General features: G+C 47.2%; 1 protein-coding gene across 1 annotated transcript in view; it reads left to right on the top strand.

Moving 5' to 3' along the window:
- Nucleotides 1-14514, top strand: part of LOC143982808 (cytochrome P450 2G1-like) — a 102651-nt gene that overhangs the window by 42132 nt on the left and 46005 nt on the right. The window contains exon 4 of the mRNA XM_077481827.1: nucleotides 9002-9162. Coding sequence (XP_077337953.1) covers nucleotides 9002-9162 — 161 coding nt within the window. The remainder of the gene's footprint in view (nucleotides 1-9001; nucleotides 9163-14514) is intronic.

The following is a 14514-nucleotide window of genomic DNA, read 5'->3' on the forward strand; positions in this document are numbered from 1 at the left end:
CACAGAGGTTGAAACACCATGACAGAACCGCTGAGCAGAAACGCTATGACAGAAATACTGACAGAAAAAATGTCACGACAATGCCATGACAGAAATACTAAAAGTTAACCTGGGTAGAACGATGACTGAAATCCCGGGGCAGAACGCTATGACAGACATGCTGGCAGAACGCTATGACAGAACTCCAGGGGCAAACCACTATGACCGCCATGCTGGACAGAGCGCTATGATGGAAATACTGGACAGAGCGCTATGACGGAAATACTGGACCGAATGCTATGACGGAAAAGCTAGACTAAATGCTGTGACCGAACCTGGACAAAATGCTATGACAGGAAAGCTGGAAAGAATGCTGTAACCTAGAATGCTGGACCAATCGCTATGACAGAATTGCTGGGCCGAACATTTATGACAGAAAATGCTGGGCCGAACGTTTATGACAGAAAATGCTGGGCCGAACGTTACGACAGAAAATGCTGGGCCGAACGTTATGACAGAAAAATGCTGGGCCGAACGTTATGACAGAAAAACTGGACTAAATGCTATGACTGAAACCTGGACAGAACGCTATGACAGGAAAGCTAGATCGAATGCTATGACAGAAATGCAGGGCCGAACGTTGTGGCAGAAAATGCTGGACCGAACGATGTGACAGAAATGCTGGACCGAACGCTATGACAGAAAATGCTGGGCAGAACGCTATGACAGAAAATGCTGGGCAGAACGCTATGACAGAAAATGCTGAACAGAATGCTGTGACAGAAACTGGACTGAATGCTATGACCGAAACCTGGACAGAACGCTGTGACAGAAATGCTGGATAGAACGCTATGACAGAAATGCTGGGCCGAACGTTGTGACAGAAAATGCTGGGCCGAATGTTGTGACAGAAAATGCTGGGCAGAAAATGCTGGGCAGAACGCTGTGACAGAAACAACTGGGCAGAACGCTGTGACAGAAACAGCTGGGCAGAACGCTGTGACAGAAACAGCTGGGCAGAACGCTGTGACAGAAACAGCTGGGCAGAACGCTGTGACAGAAACAGCTGGGCAGAACGCTGTGACAGAAACAGCTGGGCAGAACGCTGTGACAGAAACAGCTGGGCAGAACGCTGTGACAGAAACAGCTGGGCAGAACGCTGTGACAGAAACAGCTGGGCAGAACGCTGTGACAGAAATAGCTGGGCAGAACGCTGTGACAGAAAAGCTGGGCAGAACGCTGTGACAGAAATGCTGGGCAGAACGCTGTGACAGAAATGCTGGGCAGAACGCTGAGACAGAAATGCTGGGCAGAACGCTGTCACAGAAATGCTGGGCCGGACGTTGTGACAGAAATGCTGGGCCGACTGTTGTGACAGAAATGCTGGGCTGACTGTTGTGACAGAAATGCTGGGCCGACTGTTGTGACAGAAATGCTGGGCCGAACGTTGTGACAGAAAATCGCAGGCAGAACGCTTGTGACAGAAAATCGCAGGCAGAACGCTTGTGACAGAAAATCGCAGGCAGAACGCTGTGACAGAAAATCGCAGGCAGACCGCTGTGACAGAAAATCACAGGCAGAACGCTGTGACAGAAAATCGCAGGCAGAATGCTGTGACAGAAATGCGCAGGCAGAACGCTGTGACAGAAATACGCTGGCAGAACGCTATGACAGAAATACGCTGGCAGAACACTATGACAGAAAAACGCTGGCAGAACGCTATGACAGAAAAAACGCTGGCAGAACGCTATGACAGAAAACGCTGGCAGAACGCTATGACAGAAAACGCTGGCAGAACGTTATGACAGAAAACGCTGGCAGAACGCAGTGACGGAAACGCTGGCAGAACGCTATGACAGAAACCGCTGGCAGGACGCTATGACAGAAAAGCAATGACTAAAGCAGCATCAATGAAAACATGATGCAGCTTGTGATGGAGTGAGGGGCAGAACCAAGCTAAGCTGTCTGTCTATGTGCACGCAGGCAGAGTAGCTTGGAATGGGGTCTGCACGAGTGACCCCATAGGAATTAGCTTCCTATTGAACCAATCGCTGAAGCGAAAATGACCAGCGGGGGAACCCAGAAGGGGAGAATTGGACTGGTATTTACCACATGCTTGTTGATAAAATGCTGAGCAGAACGGTGCGACTGAAATGCTGGACCAAACGCTGTGACCAAAACGCTGACAGAACGCTACCAAAGAATATGAGAACAAGTAAACTGAGAAGGAAAAAAGGAACGACAGGTGAGCAACCACCCATCCCCCCTCAGTGAGCACCGGGACCCACCAGGCGTGCGGATGGTGAAGATCGATGCACATATGGAACATCGACCAATCCCCCCCATATAAAACAAGGGGAGAGGATCTGGCGTGCGACCGAACAACTAGGCAGGCGCCCCCCCCCCCCCCTTTCAGATGTGTGGGGAGCAGAGCCGGCGGCCGGTCACCCCCCCCCCCCACACACACACACACACACATGCACCAGAGACTTGCCGGGGTCACCTGCGTGGAGTGCCAGGAGCCTGGGGACAGAGGAGGCGGGTGGCCAGCCCCCTCGTGGAGCTGGACGCATGGGGAGTGGGCGGGCAGGGAGAGTGCAGCCATGCACCAGGAAGGAAGGACGCATCCCGCTGCCTCCGGCATGAGCGCGCCCAGGTGGAGCTGGGAACTGACTGGGGACATGGCAAGGTGGAAGGATGGCCGAACGCCCCCCCCCCACTCCCCCGGCCTGAGCGCCAGGAAGAGCGGGCGGGCCGCATGCCAGCCCCACGGAGCTATGGGGATATGATAGCAGGCGGATGGATGGCCGGATGAAACCCCCCCCGTTCCCCCGGCATGAGCGCCGGGAACAACGGGCGGGCTGCGCGCCAGCCCCACGGAGCTGTGGGGAGATTTGGAAAGGAGGACGGATGGCCAGATGAACGCCCATGCCCCCCGGCATGAGAGCCGCGAAAAGCGTGCTGGGCGCACGCTGGCCACACGGCACTGAGGGGAGACTGAGAAAAGCAAGCGGGCCCCCCCTTCCCTCCCTAGCATGAGTGCCACGGGAACCGGTTGGGCTGCACGCTAGCCTGATGTAGCAGAGGGGAAAAAGGGAGGAGTACAAAGCAGGCCCTAACGTACCCCCCACCACCCAGAAATGGCAACCTAGAAAACCCCAACCCTGGCCCTGACAGAGGAGGAGGGTTATATAGTCTCCGACTCCTCCCACAAATACAGGCTGGCCTACGGCCAGCCTTCCAACATATATACATATATATATATATATATATATACATATATATATATATATATATATACATATATATATATATATATATATATATATATATATATATATATATATATATATATATATATATACAGTCAGTCTAATATATATATATATATATACTCTGCATCCAGTCAGTATAGCCTAGATCTACATTCTACACAATACAGTGCAGTGTGGTGTTGCCAAACAAAATGTACATCATGTCCAGAAGGCCACCAAGAAGAGGCAGGCGCTCACAGGCCACTAAAAGGGAGCAAGCAGGCTCTGTGTCTACAGTCAACAGTGCTGGTCATGCACATGGTGCATCCTCTGCAGATGGCCATGGGGCACGCTTGTCCTTTTTTTCTGCTGATGGCCATGTTACTGAGCCAGAACATGCAGAAGAGTTGGTAGAGTGGATAACAAAGCTGTCCTCATCCTCCTCATCCTCTGTCACCCAGGCTCAGAGTAGTTTGCCTTCCAATGCAGCTGCCAAAGTGGCCTATTACACGGGCTCCTTGTCCACAGTCACTCCTTCCATAGCCCCACCATCATGCACGCAGGATTCCCCAGAACTATTCGACCACAGTGTCAGGTACATGCTGATGGAGGATGTGCAGTGATTAGAAGGCTCCAATGTTGGTTCCCAGGTTGAGGAAGGTAGTAACGTGAGCCTAGAGAGAGGGGGTGCCCAAGAAGGCTAAGAAACTGGCAGTCAGGTTCCCCCAGGCGCAGCATACTGCCAATTTTTCTCCAGTGACGGGGAGGGAGGGGATGGTGAGGTCACTGACTCTACTTGGGTGTCTGATAGAAGAGAGGAGGAGGAGGCACAACTCCAACAAGACAGGATTTCCTCTAGGGGGCAGCATCACACAGCAGAGCTCCGCAGGTGCAGAGCGCTGCTGACTCCCCGCTGATTTTGAGTTCCTTGGCGTGGCCTTTTTTGACACATGTGCAGCAGATCACACCGTTGCTGTTTGCAACCTATGTCTGAAGCGGATAAATAGATAAAATCGTGCTACGGACTACCCACCCCGTGAGTGACTGAAATAGGTGAAAGTTGAGAACAAATAAAGAATTGAAAATGTAAATATAACTGTGGATTATTAAACGTGAAATTTACAGGGGTTAGAGCTGCCTTTGCCTAGATCCTCCACCCCCTAAAAATGGGTGGGGGAGGGGGGTTAAATATGAAAGATATAAATAGTAGGCTATGGCGCTAAACCCAATGTGTGTCTAGCCTATAATGGTTTATCTATAAGGATATATACAAAGTTAATAATATGATACAAATCTATAGAACATAGATTTGTATCATATTATTAACTTTGTATATATCCTTATAGATAAACCATTATAGGCTAGATACACATTGGGTTTAGCGCCATAGCCTACTATTTATGTCTGAAGCGGATCTAGCATGGCCAGAACAGCAGCCGCTTGGGCACCACATGCTTGACCAGACATACGAGGACCTGCCATGCAGTCTGTTAGTAACAGCACTTAAAAGACCCACATCAAAGAAAAAGGCGGACTTCTCCTTGCTCCTCATCTGGGATCTCCAACCCCACTATACCTCCAGTCCTCTCAAAAGCCGGCACTGAGAGGAATGAAGGTATAGCAATAGGTGTCCCAAATACTTGCAGCCAATCAGTACACCTCCATCTGATTTTAGCAGGCAAATTCCCCTAGCCCAGTTGCTAAACCATAAAAAGTAATTCGGTCCCTAGCCATCCACATGCTCAGTGTCTGAATGCTAGCTTGGCCAAATTGCTAGCACTGCAACTGCTGCCTTTTCAGCTGGTAGACACTGCCTCCTTTCGTGAATTTATGGAATGTGCTGTACCTAAGTGGCAGGTTCCAAAACGCCATTTCTTTTAACAAAAGGCCATTCCGGCTCTCTACCAGCATGTGAAAGGCAATGTTTTGGCCTCGTTGGACAGGGCGGTCAGCAGTAAGGTGCATATTACCACTGACTCATGGTCTAGCAGGCATGGGCAGGGATGATACCTTTCCCTCACGGCACAATGGGTCTGGCAGCTGGGAAGGAGGCAGGACAGGGTTCAGTATTGTTGGAGCTTGTTCTGCCACCACGCGTCCAAAATGCTAGCAGTCATTCTGCCACAGCTCTCTACTCCACCCCCTCCTCTTCTTCTTCCTCTATAGCCTCTTCTTCAGATTTCTCCTCTGAACCAGCGGTGCTCCGTAAGCAGTCAAGGGCCTATGCAAGCACTCAGAAAAGAGTGCCATGCGGTGCTTGAGTTGGTCTGCTTAGGGGACAGGAGCCACACTGGGGCAGAGATTCTGTTAGCTCTGCATGGGCAGGCTCAGAGGTGGTTGACGCCACACCAGCTACAGCCAGGAATGGTTGTATGCGACAATGGTACCAACCTTCTTTCTGCCCCCAGACAGGGACACTTGACCCATGTCCCATGTTTGGCACACATCCTCAATTTGGTGGTGCAGTGGTACTTGAGGAGGTACCCAGGCTTACAGGATCTCCTGAGGCATGCCAGAAAAGTCTGTGATCATTTCCGCCGGTCATACAATTCCAGTGCTCGGCTGGCTGCCATTCAAAGGGAATGCAACAGGCCCACCAACCGCCTCATTTGTGACATGCCCACCAGGTGGAACTCAAAGTTGGCAATGCTGTAGCAGCTGCACATGCAGCAGAGGGCCATCAGCGAATACCTGTGTAAGTATGGCACCAGAACAGTGTCAGGGGAGCTTCGCTTTTTTTCGTCACGCCGGTGGCTACTGATCAAGGATGCATGCACTGTCCTGTCACCATTTGGGGAGGCCACGAGGCTGGTGAGCAGAGACAATGCATGCATCAGTGATACTGTCTCTCTTGCCTGTTGGAGCACATGCTGGAATAATGGACAGAGCACTTGAGGCAGAACAGCGGGGGAAAGTGGAGGACTTCCTTACCTCTCAAGGCACCCTTTATCCAGAGAGCATTCCTGTGGGCCCGCCAAACACACAGGAAGAAGAATGTGTCAGCATGGATGTAGAGGATAACACTCAGTAGCAGTCTTCAAGGGATGGTTTTCATTCCCCAGAAACCCAAGGAGTTGTACGTGGTTGGGAGGAGGTAGTTCCTGACAACGTCATCCTCAGTGACCCAGAGGACTTACAATCAAATGCGTCTGCAAACTTATGCTGCATGGCCTCCCTGATTCTGCAAAGCTTGCGAAAGGACCCAATGATTTGTGGTATCAAGGAGAGGGATCATTACTGGCTGGTAACCCTTCTTGATCCACGTTGCAAGGGAAAGGTTGCAGAACTCATTCTGCCTTTGCAGAGGGAGCAGAGGATGAAACATCTTCCGGAAGGCCATGAAGAAAGGTTTGTGCAATACATTTCCAGACCCTGGGAGATTACAATTTCCTGGTGCTGGACAACGTGTTGCTGAGGCTTTGTTCAGTCAGAGGAAGAGCGGTGGAATAAGTGCCCGGGTGACCGATGCCTTTAGACAATTTTTTAGTCCTCAATGCCAAGGTCTGATCGGTTCAAGTAACCTTCACCAGTGTCTGCATTACACAGTGCAGGAATATCTTGGGGCAAGAGCTGACTCGGAGACCTTTCCAAGAGACCAGCCATTGGGTTACTAGGTCTTAAGGATGGACCACTGGCCAGAACTTCCTCAATATGCAATTGAGTTACTGGCCTGTCCTGCATCCAGCGTTCTTTTTGAATGCACATTCAGTTCTGCTGGAGGGGTTGTAATGGATGATAGAGTGCGCCTGTCCACAGACTCCGTTGATGGTCTCACATTCATAAAAATGAATCAGTCTTGGATCAGTAGCAGCTGTCAAGCACCTGATGCTGATGTAACTGATTGATTTTTCTATGGATGTGGGATCCCTTGTAGACTGCCTATGCTGTGTTACTATCCTATTCCTACTCAATCTTGATGATGCTTGCCTCCAACAATATTTTTGGTTTAGGGAACCACTATCACTGCCTAAGTCACAATTTTTCTGCCTTTGTTTAACATGGGCATGTAATTACAATTTTTGATCAAATATTTCACAGCAGGGCCCATTCCTGAGCCCAACAATAGTATCTGTGAGGGGTTACAGTATTGTGGCACCACCACCACCCACTGCCTAAGGTCCCTGTTTAACAGGGGCATATAATTACAATTCTTGATATAAGATTTCATAGCAGGACCCATTCCTGCATCCAACAAGCGTAACTGTAAGGGGTTACAGTGTTGTGGCACCACCACTGCCTAATGCCCAATTTTTAAAGTGGAAAAAAAAAGTGAAATATTCCTTTAAATATCGTGTCTGGCGGGTGTCTATAGTATGCCTGTGAAGTGGCACATGTTTCCCATGTTTAGAACAGCCCCTGCACAAAATGACATTTAACGGAAAAAAAGTCATTTAAAACTGCTTGCGGTTTTAATGTAATATCTGGTTTCGGCAATATGGATGAAAATCATTGAGAAAAATGTCATGGGTAGCCCCCCTGCCAATTACCAGCCCCTTTGAGTCTTGTACCGATATTCAAGGGGAACCCCGTACCCAAATTAAAAAAAAGAAAGGCGTGTGGCCCCAGGGCCCTATATACTCAGAACAGCCGTATACAGGCGGTGCAAACAAGACAGGGACTGTGTAGGTTTGTTGTGTTAAGTAGAATCTGTTTGTAATTTTGAACTGGTACATTTTGAAAGTGTAGCTCCAGTCAAAAAATCAATTTTTAAGCTTTTAGGAAAACATGGGAAGGGTTATCACCCCTGTATAATTTTTTTTTGCCGTCTGTCTTTTTTCATCTCACTTCCTGTTGTCTCCTTCCATTTGCCAGTAGGAGACGTCTGTGAGTTGGATGTTTGAAAGTAGGGGCCTGCCCTATATGCTCTGCAGAAATGGATGCCTAAGGTGTTGGTGTTGCCACAACACTGTAAGCCCTCAAAGTGACTCATGGTGGGCGCTGGAGCGCCCTGCTGTGAACGATTATATCAAGAATTGTAATTACATGTCATTGTTGAACAGTGGTAGAAAAAGTGGGCCTTTGGTGGTTGTGGTGGTGGTGCCACAACACTATAAGTCCTCATAGTTACTCTCGTGGGTGCAGGAACGGGCCCTGCTGTGAAATATTATATCAAGAATTGTAATTACACGCCCCTGTTAAACAGGGGCTGAAAAATTGGGCCTTAGACACTGGTTGCTGGTGCCACGACACTACAACCTCTCCCAGATACTCTAGTTGGAGTGCAGGAATGAGCCCTGCTGCAAAGCATTGCATCAAAAATTGTATTACATGTCCCTGTTAAACAGAGGCTAAAAAATAGGGCCTTAGGCACTGGTGCTTGTGCCACAACACTGCAACCTCTCCCATATACTCTAGTTGGAGTGCAGGAATGATCCCTGCTGCAAAGCATTGCATCAAAAAATGTAATTACATGCCCCTGTTAAAGTGGTTGAAAACCCTTACAACACACTTTGACCTACAGGTAAGCCTAGATTAAGGCTTACCTGTAGGTCCAAGAAATATCTCCTAAACCTACACGGTTTAGGAGATATTTGCCAGAAGTTTTGTTGACACCTCTTGGTGTCAACAAAACTTCTCAAAAGGCAGCAGATGCAAATGACAGTTAGTGCTCTGAATAGTGACAAGTACACACTATGGTACTAAGAAGGCTATGCTTTGTTCATATTTCATGTCTAAGGTTTGAGGTTTACAACCACTTTAAACCCCTGCACTAACTTGTTGTGCCAATGCATCTAAACTTCTTACTGCCAATACATCTTTTCTTTTAGAATCACCGACAAATCCCACCAATCGCCTGGTCCAGTCTGTGTCCAATGTCATCTGTTCTGTAGTATTTGGAAGCAGGTTTGAGTATGAAGATATGAGGTTTCTGAGACTTCTCAATATGTTCAATGAAACATTCCAGCTCATGGGCTCCGCCTGGGGACAGGTAACTAAAGATTTTGTTTGGCATGGGATTAGGACTCTATAAAAGAAATGCTGTCCTTGACTTCATAATGTCTTTACCTTATGGAAGAAATAGAGGTAAAACTTTAATTCTTTTCAACGAGTGTCAATTCATTGAAGTTGTATACCCATCAAGCACCATTTTTAGCTGTCTTTAAGGGTGGCATTCTCAGCACCATTTTAAGGGGAACATTCTTCCTATTGGCCACCAGTATAAGGGGCATTGTTCTATTGACCCCTAATGAATTGGTTTTAGTAAGGGTTCCTCTAGACCTGAAAAATTATTGGGGTTCCTGATAAACATTGCCTCGCTCAGCTGAACTAACTGGTTGCTAGGGCTGCCACGCCTCGTGTCTAGCAACCAGTGAAGTCGGCTGAGCAAGGCTTACCCAGTGCTGCCATGCACTGAGCAGCGCGCCTCAGAGTGCAACACGTTTTTAGCGATCCTCTGTCCACCTCAGCTCTGCCCCCTAGTTCCAGCTCCCTCGGCCCCTCTCTGCATGCAGAGCAAAGCAGCGGTTGCCCTGACCCTCTCGCCCCTGTCATTGCAAAGCTCTTGCAGGAGCCCAGCAGAAGGAGCAGCCAGTAAACAGGGAGCAAGTGCAATGCACAGCTTACAGAACGGGACAGCAGGAGAGAGGTATGTACAGTCCATCACTGAGCACCACTGTCCCGTGTCCCCTTGTCCACCCCACTGTGCCCCTGTCCATCCCACTGTCCTCCTGTCCATCCCACTGTCCTCCTGTCCATCCCACTGTCCCCCTGTCTATTCTACTGTCCCCCTGTCCATCCCACTGTCCCCCTGTCCATCCCACTGTCCCTCTGTCTATCCCACTGTCCTTCTGTCCATCCCACTGTCCCTCTGTCCATCCCACTGTCCCTCTGTCCATCCCACTGCCACCCTGTCCATCCCACTATCCCTCTGTCCATCCCACTGTCCCCCTGTCCATCCAACTGTCCCCCGTCCATCCCATGGTCCCCCTGTCCATTCCACTGTCCCCCTGTCCATTCCACTGTCCCCCTGTCCATCCCACTGTCCCTCTGTTCATCCCAATATCCCTCTGTCCATCCCACTGTCCCTCTGTTCATCCCAATATCCCTCTGTCCAACCCACTGTCCCCCTGTCCATCCCACTGTCCCCCTGTCCATCCCACGGTCCCCCTGTCCATCCCACTGTCCCTCTGTCCATCCCACTGTCCCTCTGTCCATCCCACTGTCCCTCTGTGCATCCCACTGTCCCCCTGTCTATCCCATGGTCCCCCTGTCCATCCCACTGTCCCCCTGACTACTCTGCAGCCCCCCTGACCACTCTGCAGCCCTCCTCCACCCCACTGCCTCCCCCTGTGCATCCCACTGGTGTGGGATTCTTTGGGGTGCTGTGGTTAGGTTGGTCCACTTTGGGGTGCCTTAGATATGATGGACTGATTTGGAATGTTGAGATAGAATGGGCCACTTTGGTGTGGTGTTGATAGTGTGGGTTGCTATAGGTAGGATGGGCTAATTTGAACTGTCCCCCTGTCCATCCCACTGTCCCCCTGTCCATCCCACTGTCCCTTTGTCCATCCCACTGTCCCTCTGTCCATCCCACTGTCCCTTTGTTCATCCCACTGTCCCCCTGTCCATCCCACGGTCCCTCTGTCCATCCCACGGTCCCCCTGTGCATCCCACGGTCCCCCTGTCCATCCCACTGTCCTCCTGTCTATCCCACTGTCCTCCTGTCTATCCCACTGTCCCCCTGTCTATCCCACTGCCCCCCTGTCCACCCCACGGTCCCCAACTGGCACATTTAAGTTTACTTTTTTTTTTCCAAAATATTTTTTATTGATTTTCAAAAATAAAGAATATTAACATACAAATATTGGAGTTCTACAGGCTCATTAACAATGTAGTTAAACGTATTATTATTATTATTATTATTATTATTCCAACTGTAATTTCTTCTTAATAAACATTTGCTAGTACATAAAGCTCACAGTATCATCCATACATTTATATACCATCCTACTGCAGTTGAAATGAGACATATTTTCTTTCACTTATATTTCAACTTCCGTCTCGCACCTCTTATGAATTGTAGCTAATTGGTTGTTTCTATTTAATTTCAACTAATCGACAAATTAAGAAATACTAATTACTTGCAAGTTCTATAGGGTGTGTATGTGTATCGAGTAAAGAGTTACCGTTCGATTATCCTTAGGAGTAGGATCTCTCTTTCTATTTTATTTTGTGTTTTCCATAGAATTCTTCCCACAATGACCAACGTTTTGCAAATCGATATTTGCTACCATCTTTAAGAGCAATGGATTTCTCATATGCATAGTATTCATCCATTAGGCTCAGTACTTCCCTTAGTGACGGGGAAATCGCGGACTTCCACTTACATGCAATTACCAGCCGTGCTGCGTCTAAAATGTGCATTACTAACGTGCGGCAGGGAGGTGGATATATATCCATATCAATGCTTAATAGGGTTTGCTCAGCTTTACGTTTATTGAGGATTCCTATTACTTTTGCAATCAATCTTGCTATAGCTGCCCAAAAGCTATGTAGAGAAGTGCCCAACCAGAGCATGTGAGCCAAATTGCCCACCTGCCCGCATTCCCTCCAGCAGAGGTTGGAGGTATTCTTCATACATTTTGCTAGTTGAATGAGAGTGCTGTTATTGGGATGGGCACATTTTTATGTTTAACTTGGGTGTTTCTATTATATACAAAAAATTCCCATGCACGTAGGGTAGCCGCTATAGTTGGGTGCTGCTTGTAATGTTTCTGATTGGCTAGAGTTGTGGAGAGTAATAGATTTTTAATGTCGTCTTGTTCTACTTGGGCTTGTTCTGCTTCACACCACTGTTTCTGTTCGGGGGAATTGAACCAGAATTTAAAAATGTTTTAAAAAATTGCCGCTATGTGGTAATCCTTAATGTCTGGGACACCCATACCCCATATTTTCCTGTGTTTGGTAAGACTGTTGTGTGTGCATCTTGCTTTTTTCCTTCCCAAATAAACTTGGATAAGGATTGTTGCATATTGTTGTTGAATGAGGACGGAAGTTGGATTGGGAGTGCTCTGAAAAAATACAGCAGTTTGGGGAGCAGAAGCATTTTGCAGGCAGCTAGTCTACCCAACCAAAAGAGATAACATTTCTTGAGCCTGTTCATTTCCTTTTTGAAGCTGGTGAACAGAGGTTTAAAATAGTTTTTGTATTGTGAGAGAGGGTTAGTCAGTATGATACCTAAGTATTGAATAGAACCATCGGCCCATGCATATGGTAGTACATTTTGGATCTGAGTTGTCATATCGGTGTCGACTGCTATGTTTAATATGCTGGATTTGGAAGCATTTACCTTGTAATAGAAAACAGCATGGAACATTTCTTGCACCTCATGGACTGCTTTAAGAGAAAGAGCTGGATTGGAAAGTGACAGAATGACATTATCTGCAAATAGCGGGTTTCATGTGTAGTTTCTTTCCTAAGCAAATTCCCTTAATGCGAGGATGGGTTCTAATTTTTTCGGCTAGAGGCTCCATCATGAGGGCGAAAATCAGGGGTGACAATTGGCCCCCCTGTCTCGTCCCATTTGTGATGGAGAATTGTTTGGAGAATAAGCCTTCAGTGAACACATGTGCCAAGGGCCTAGAATGCAGAGATGTTAATGCTGAGAACATTTGGCCTGTAAACCCAAATTTTGAGAGAACCTTTGAGAGGTAGCCCCAATGGATCCTGTCAAAGGCTTTCTCAGCATCCAATGATAAGAGAATGGAAGGCTGGTTATTGTTGTTGAGTGAATTATGTTTAGTATTCTTCTTGTGGCATCTGTAGCCTGCATACCTGCCACAAATCCCACCTGGTCTGGTTTTATTAATGAGGGGAGTAGGCATGCTATCCTATTGGCCAGAAGTTTGGCATATATTTTTAGATCAACATTCAGAAGTGATATAGGTCTGAAATGCTGTGCTTTATCTGGCTCCCTCCCTGGTTTGGGCAATGTAATCACTGTCAGCTTGTAGAATTGGTCAATAATTGACCTGCTTTATTGAGTGTAGAAGTTGGCTTTGAGTTTGTAAATATTGCATGCATGTTGTGAGAGTAGTAAAGCATGAAGGTCATTTTGCACTTTTGCTAGTTTGTTGCTTGTATTCGTTGAGGGTGTTTTTTTATTTCGGGATTCTAAACTATAAATGCTGTTTAAAATGGTGTCCATATGCTGCCTCCTTCTCCTCTTTAATATGACAATCTTTTTAATTAGTAGGACAAACGGATTTACATCCTCAGTGTCGTTCTTACTAAAGTATTCAGATAATGAGTTTGTAATGTCTGTTGACGTTCCTGGGTCTGTGAAAAGTATGTAATGTAATGCTTCCTAAGTCTGATTCTGAGGTTTTCTGTAATAGAAACTTGTCCAGTAAAAACAATTCTATTCTTGAGTATGAAAGATGGACCTGGGAAAAGAACGCAAAGTCCCTCTCCATGGAGCGGTGGCATCTCCATACATTGTATAGATTTGCTGACTTTGAAAAGTTGGTTAGGGCCACTGTAAATCCCTTTTTATTTGTAATGTTAGATATGTCCATTTGATGGTTGGATATAGCGATTAAGTCGCCGCATAAGATAACATGTCCAGAGCTTTGTCATTTTGCCTTTTTCTATAGCTTATTCAGGAAGCTTATCTGTCTGGAGTTTAGTAAATATGCGTACATACGCGTTAATTATGGTATATGCTACGTTGTTAATCTCACAAGTTAGTATGACATATCTGCCTTCTTTGTCACATTGGCTTGAGATATGCTTAAATGCCACTGTGTGTCTGATTAGGATAGCCACTCCTAATTTTAGAGCATTAGCAATGTAGGTATGGGGGTATTGGCTATGAGATAAGTTTGAGTGGTTCTGTTCTTTAAAGTGAGTCTCTTGGATGCAAAGTACATTGGAATTTTGGGTGCATGCTTCTCTCCATAGCATGTGTCTTTTTTGTGGGCTATTTAGTCCATTGACATTCAGGGATGTTATTTTGAATGACATTGTGAACTAAGTGCTTGCCCCCTTTGTGTGGGATTATTGTATTTAATGACCCTTATGCCGCGTACACACGGTCAAACTGTTTGACGTACTTAGTCCGTTGAAACACATTTCAGCGGACAATCCGCTCGTGTGTGGGCTTCAGCGGACTTTTTCAGCGTGCAGTCCGGAGTACTAAGAATTTCGGTTTTTCCAAAAATCTGTCCGTCGTACTTTGGTTTCAGCGGACAATACGGTCGTCAGTATGCTAGTTCGACGGACTAAGAATGGCGCATGCCCAGAAAGGATTTACACGACGGAAGGGTGCTTTGCTGTGTCT

The sequence above is a fragment of the Lithobates pipiens genome, unplaced genomic scaffold, assembly GCF_037356315.1.
Source record: "Lithobates pipiens isolate NorthernLeopardFrog02 unplaced genomic scaffold, aLitPip1_a1.2 Scaffold_1, whole genome shotgun sequence".
NCBI lineage: Eukaryota > Metazoa > Chordata > Amphibia > Anura > Ranidae > Lithobates > Lithobates pipiens.